The sequence below is a fragment of the Equus caballus genome, chromosome 31 (assembly GCF_041296265.1).
Source record: "Equus caballus isolate H_3958 breed thoroughbred chromosome 31, TB-T2T, whole genome shotgun sequence".
Lineage (NCBI taxonomy): Eukaryota > Metazoa > Chordata > Mammalia > Perissodactyla > Equidae > Equus > Equus caballus.
The window spans coordinates 8,284,233-8,290,812 of record NC_091714.1 but is presented as its reverse complement, the minus strand read 5'-3'; the positions used below and the strand labels follow the sequence as shown (position 1 = coordinate 8,290,812).

The window sequence follows — 6,580 nt, the reverse complement described above, 5'->3', positions numbered from 1 at the left end:
AGTAAAAATTGTATGAAGCAAAGTTTGTAGAGAAGAAAGAAGTTGTGTGTTGCGATGAGGGGTGACGTGAAGAGAGCTATATGTTCATCTTTTATATTAAAAAGTCAACAGGTAATATTCAAAACTAAAAAAATCAAGATATGTCAATATAAAGCAAGTTATTTAGATACAATAAATCTCAGGGGAAAAAACAGCAAAAAAGTTTGAAAATTATTTCTGAGGAGTTAGTAGAGGAGAAATGGGGCAAGGAACTTTTGTTTTTCATTATAGGTCGTTATTTAGCTTTAAAAAAATCTACTTACTACATTACTTTGGTAAAATATCAATATAATTTTTTAAATCCACAAATTTAGAGAAATTTTTACCAGATGGAAGCATTATCATCTATCGTTTAATAATGCCAAGTTTAACATTGCTCTTTATCAAACACTTCTCAAGATCTCTTGTAGAGAGCACACATTTGTGCTTATCCATCATCTAAATAGAGATGACAGTGATTACTCCTTTGTACTCCTGATTCTTTTATTTTAAATTCCCTTAAAGTCTAACCCAGATAATAATCAATGTATTTTAAAGTTTCTTCACATGTAACACTGAAAGGCCTATTTAAAATTCTTGACTTACATTCTGGACAACTTGATATTGCTTTGGATGTTATTTCTTGAAGAAAACTTTATTGTTTTTCACAATCTTTTTTATTTTATTTCCCTGGCCCACAATTCCCCTATATGTTTTGGTTTCACATAATTGTGGAGAAAGAAACAAAATAAAGAAATACAACAATTTAAAAAAATTCCCAGCAAATTAATGGTTGTTGTCCGGGAATGCCGGGAATGGAGTGAGCTGGAGTGGCATGGCAGGATCTGGTCCATGGGTAGATTTTAATGCAGTTGTACAACAAGCTCCATTTGGCCATAGATCTAGGTTAATAGGATTCAAAGGGAAGTAAGTTTGAATTGTATGTGCTTTGTGAGGAGTGGAGAAATCTCTGATTCTGGCCTCAGACCATCAAAGGAAGACCATAGCAGCAATGAGGGCTCTTCTTAGTTTAGGGGAATGTCTAATTTCTTGACTTCAAGGTAAATCCTCTTTTCTTTCTTTTTTCTTGGTCTGCAATAATAAAATAAAAATGGAAAGAAATCATGAGGAGGCTGGAAAGCAAAATAAAATGGATAATAAATAAATGGAACAACAAATGAGTGTAAGCCTTGTTCAGCATCAGGCTTGCAGTGCATTCTGGGTGGGGAGTCTCGAAAAGAAAATGGACAGAGGTTGGTGAATAAGTAATGTGGATGGAGTGGTTCTTGAAACTCTCTCCTAGGAGTGAGGCTGGCTTAAGCTGCTTATTTAAGGTGTTCCACCCTTCTCTGTAATAGAGAATGCAGGAAATGTCTAAATTTAATCCTACATCAGTTAAAAATGATGATTGCAAGATCTAGACACTGTTATCTTCAATTCTGCAAATAGAACTTTAGAAATTATTTTTACCAAAATTTATTTACTTTTCAACAGTTGGGCAAGTGAAAAATCAACTCAAAAATTCAATCGTATTGCAAGTTTTCTCCATCATCTTGTTTTTATGAATATAAGATACTCATTAGAGAAATGATGCTTTCTTCACTTTGTGGTTCCCAGCCAAGTCCTCTTGACATGCTCCTGTTGAGAGTAATATTGAAATCTGGTGTGGGGCTACTCCTGGGTCCCCCAGCTCTTCACAGAATTCTCCCCACCTGGAGGTGTTTAGTCCTGCCTCAGTTTCTAGACCAGTCTGAGACTGGGAGAGCAGCAGAAGCTCACCCAAATCGCCCAGTGGTGATGGAGTCCTCGCAGACTCCAGACGTAGGCGCTCAAGCAAATCTGAGCTCAGAGGGTCTCTCCGCCAACAACAACAAGAGTAACAGCAACAGCAACAATGGCAACAATAACAACAGTAGCAGCAGCAACAATGGCAACAGCAACAATGGCAACAATAACAACCGTAGCACCAGCAGCAACAATGGCAACAGCAACAATGGCAACAGTAACAACAGTAGCAGCAGCAACAATGGCAACAGCAACAATGGCAACAATAACAATCGTAGCAGCAGCAGCAACAACAGCAACAAGAGCAGCAATAACAGCAGCAACAGCGGCCGCCGCAGCAGCCATGGCAGACACGTTGACAAAACGCAGCCCTGCCCTGGGCCCCTCACCTCCATCATCCCACCGTGAACCCAGCCCTGTGAGGTGGGATGCATGCATGGGCCCTGGACTCTTCCTCCCAGGACTAGAACCTTGGCTTGGTGACCTACTGGCCGTGTGACTTTGGACAAGTCCTTTAATCTCTCTTGCCTCAGTCTTTTTCAGTTGTCAAACAGAGGGAATCATAACACCTGCTCCATCAGGCTGCTGCAAGGATCAAATGAGGGAATCCACGAGAAGGGCTTGGCAAGCACTGGTTGGAAGCTCTTAGTGAACGGTAGCTATTGTAGCCCCCATTTTACAGACAAGGAAACAGGCTGAGGAGGTGGACATTAGTAAGTCCAAGGCTATCTTTGTAAGTAGGCTGGGCTCAGGGCCCTTAGGAGCTGAATGACTTGGTTCGGGGGGGACTCCTGCCCTACCCTATTCTTGCCGCCTCTCCCTCAGTGTCTGGACACTCCACCTGGGTCAGCTCTCCCGAATGAGCCATCCTGCCTGCCTGACCCCAGGTGCCAATTGGGGTCTGCCTTCCTGCGCCCAGACACCTCCTCCTTATGGGGGCTGCCCGTCCTCATCTTTCTCTGCAGGTGGACCCGTGGCCCAGCTCTGCCTCAGCCCTCAGCTTCCCACACTCTCTTTCTGCAATTTCCCAAGCTTTATAGATCTGCATTCAGTCTTTGAAAGGTGAACTGGGTTACATTATACCAAAAAAAGAAAAGTGCAAATCTTCATAGAAGTATTTGCAGATCCCATGAATAGAAAGAATATAGAATAACAACAGCAATAATCTTTTAAATATCTCTTTAGCCTACTTTGAACCAGCCTGATGAAAATAAAAAACACATAGGAATACCGGTGCATGTATATATCAGCTAGCTGCACTTCCCTATCTCAAAACCATTCAGAACACACTTTAAAATCTGATTTCCAATCAATCGTCCAGGTACACATTTTCCTGTTTTATAGAACAGCTATGGAAACTTCGATGAATAACAGTGGTTATTGGACATTTACAAAGTGCCAGGCACTTTACGTGCATCATCTCATTTAATCATTGCAAAAATCCAATGGGTAGGAACTGTTGTCCCCATTTATAGATGAGGAAACCGAGCCTTAGACGAACTCAGGCCACAGCACGTATTACTGCCTTCTTGACACTGGAGCGGGCTGGGGAAAGCCTGGAGAAATCTCAATTTGGGATGCTGTCGAAGGAACCCAGCCTTTATGCCACAACTATTTGGTGAGCACCTGCTCCGGGTGTGCCAGAGACCGTGCTAAGCTCTAGAGATATGACAGTAAATGGGATGCAGTCTCTGTCCTCAAGCGGAGGCACTTGTGTGCACAGGAAGCTGCGTTGAGACAGAGGTACAGCGGGGGTGGTTGGTCTGGATCAAGGATCTCAGACTCAGATATCTACATGTGCCAGGCAGATAATATAAGCGCTCTCGGCATGAGATAATAAAGAAGAGTGAGACTGTCCTAGTCGAGGCGGCATGCCCTTCAAAGAGCTGAGCCATCACTCCATTCCCACAAATTGTCAACAAGAGGAAAGGTGTGCTCAGTGTTACCAAATCCTCTAATTTTTTTTTTTTAGCAGATCCTGGAAATCCAGTTTCCGTGGAATTTCCCACTTTAAAAAATATCGTGTGAGCCAAGCAAAGTTCTTCAGAACCTGGTGTCCTGCGGGCTGCCAGTGTGTGACCTCTGGCTGGATTCAAGACTTCTTCCAACTCTGAGCTTCAAGTTCTAGGTAAAACTCAGACCACTGCAACCTTCTTGCAGCAACATGTGTCCAAGTACGGAATATGTTAAATGTGAAGGTTTTGTAGAATGGATAAAATTCAGTTCAGTTCATGGCACCAACGGGCCAAAAATGGAGAATGGATAAAATAAATAAAAATATCTAAGCATACTCTAGAAACAAACTTGTGGGGAGTGTCATTTCTGTTTCTGTTTATTTAGATTTTTGTCAGTTTACTTTTTGAATAGGTTCCTATAGTTCAAAATTCAGAAAGTACAAAAAGCTATGCCTTAAAAAATCTCCCGCCCACCTCAATCCCATAGCCACCCAATTTCATAGACAACCAATGTTATGGTTCTTGCATATTCTTCCAGAGATACAAGTAAATATGTATATATATTTATATGCATATTTTGCTCTTCATACACAAATGGTAGAATATATTCTTTTCTATATTTTGCTTTTTTTCATTAATAATATATCTTAGACAATTCTCCTTATCTACGTATATAAAGCTGCGTCATTCTTTTAATGGCTGTATGGTATTGTATTGAATGATACACCACAGTTTATATAACTGGTCTTCCAATCGATGGCCGTTTCGGTTGTTTCCAATCTTTTGTTGCATAAAAAATTGTTTTAATGAACAATCCAGTACCTATGTCATGTTGCACATGTCAATTCCTCAAAGTGTGGAATTTCTAGGTAAAAGGATATGCACATTTGTAATTTCGATACTATTGTCTTATTGCCCATCATAGAGGTTTCCAATTTGGACTCCTACCAGCAGTGTATGACACTGTCTGTTCCCCACATTCTTTCCCAACATGATATGTTACCAAGCTGTTGGATCTTTGACAACTCAAGTTGATATTATGAAGTGTTAATTTGCACTTCTCTTATTATGAAGGATGTAGAGTAAATTTTTGAGCTGTTTTTCTTTTCTTTTCTCTGAATTATCTGTTCAAGTCATTTGCCCACGTTTTCTATTGGGTGATTGATGTTATGGATTTGTTAGAACTCTTTATATATTGGAGAAATAAGCCCTTGTTGAGGAATAAATCTCTTTCCTAAATTTGTTATTTTTCTTTAGCTTATGGTAGTTTTTCAATGCAGAATTTTAAATTCTTTTGAAGATAAACTCATTGATTTTTTTTTATTGGCCCTAGATTTTTCGTCCTATTCACAAAGGCCTTCCCCATGATGAAAGCATAAAGGAGCTCTCCTATAGGATGTTCGTTATTTCGTTGTTTCTTTTTCTGTACTTTTAAGTCTTTGATTTAGTTTGAACTGATCTCAATGTATGGTGTGAGGTATGGAGTCAACCCATCTTTCTTTCCAAGTGGCTACAGAGTTGTCCCAAAACATGTATCGAAGAGTTCATTTGGGAATTTCAGCTCCCTACCTCTGCATGTTTTCAGCTTCTTCAATGGTCTCGGGCAAAGTCCTCCCTTTGGTCTCTGGTAGAAGCAACACCAGTCCTCCAGCCATCAGGCCAACCACGGCTGAAAGCCCAACAATGCAAATCACAGTGAGAACTGAGACATGCACCTTCTATAATTAGAGCTCCTCTTAGCTCTTTTTTAAAAACAATTTTGCTGATTTCCTATACTTATAGATTCCTTTGTCAACTCTGACTGCCCTATTCTCCATCATAAATACTTTGCTGACTCCAAACTCAGTTGGATGGCAATTCCTTATAGGGAAATGAAATACTTAACATTTTGAGTCTAGGTTATTCTAGGCTAGAGGACACTGCTGCGGTATCAAGACACTTTGGCATTAGAAAATAACTCTGAAAAAAAATCAGCTCTAAGAAAAGGAAGAAAATAACCCTGTCAGTATAAAGCACTTAGTAAAGAAAATCAGTCAGAAGCTTGGATCATTACTAGCAAATAAAAAGTAATAAACATGTATTACTGCATAACAGCATTAGAACAGCATTAAAAAGCAAAGCCAGGCCTTTTAGTTCTAATTCAGGTGTTCAATAAATTCCTCTTGTTTCTTTTTCTTTGTCTCCAGCTATAATCTTTTGCATATCCTGGGGGTAATAGTAAACATTATGGTGTTTTTGTTTCTTTAAACTCCCATTGAAGTTTTGGGATCTTAAGACTACGTTTTCATACATTTTTTATAATAGAATGCACAAGTGGGATGTGGGTCCTTCACTAGTTTTGGGGTTTCAAAAAACTGCACGCTGGACTCCATTTTTCTTTCCATCCTTAAAAAATGGCAGGAAAGAGGCCACAGGGCGCTGGACGTCGCTCTGGGCACCTGGGTTCCAGTTTTGACCTCTCCTTCCTAGTCTTAAAGCCCTGGGAATTTCTGCAATCTCCTGGATACTCCAGACTCTCCTACATAAAGTGGGGTGATATATCCACCTTGCAGGCTTGTCCTGAGGCTGAAATGAATTCATGTTTCTGAAGCGCTTAGAATGCTGCGTGCCACATGGTATGACCTAATAGCCAGTCTCTCAAAATCTCCCCGAACCTCTCAAGACTCACTTGGCTGCAACCCATGCAAACAATAAACACATTCAGCTGGCTTCGATTCTCTGAACTGAGTGAATTATGAAGAGAAGATAATAGATGCATCAAATTCTCATCCATTTAGCATTTTATATTTGCAAAAGTAAGCCTAACTAACCAAGATATTCCT

At 40.1% G+C, this 6,580-nt stretch overlaps 1 protein-coding gene across 3 annotated transcripts in view; it reads right to left on the bottom strand.

Annotated features, from left to right (window-relative positions):
- Nucleotides 1-672: 672 nt before the first annotated feature.
- Nucleotides 673-6,580, bottom strand: part of SLC22A2 (solute carrier family 22 member 2) — a 30,460-nt gene continuing 24,552 nt past the window's right edge. For 2 of the 3 annotated variants that reach the window (XM_070256339.1, XM_070256340.1), the window contains one exon: nt 673-1,110. In XM_070256339.1, the coding sequence (XP_070112440.1) occupies nt 1,061-1,110 (50 nt within the window). In that variant the 3' untranslated portion in view covers nt 673-1,060. Of the gene's footprint in view, nt 1,111-5,327; nt 5,428-6,580 lie in introns of all 3 variants that reach the window. The other variant, XM_001500545.5, reaches the window with a different exon arrangement.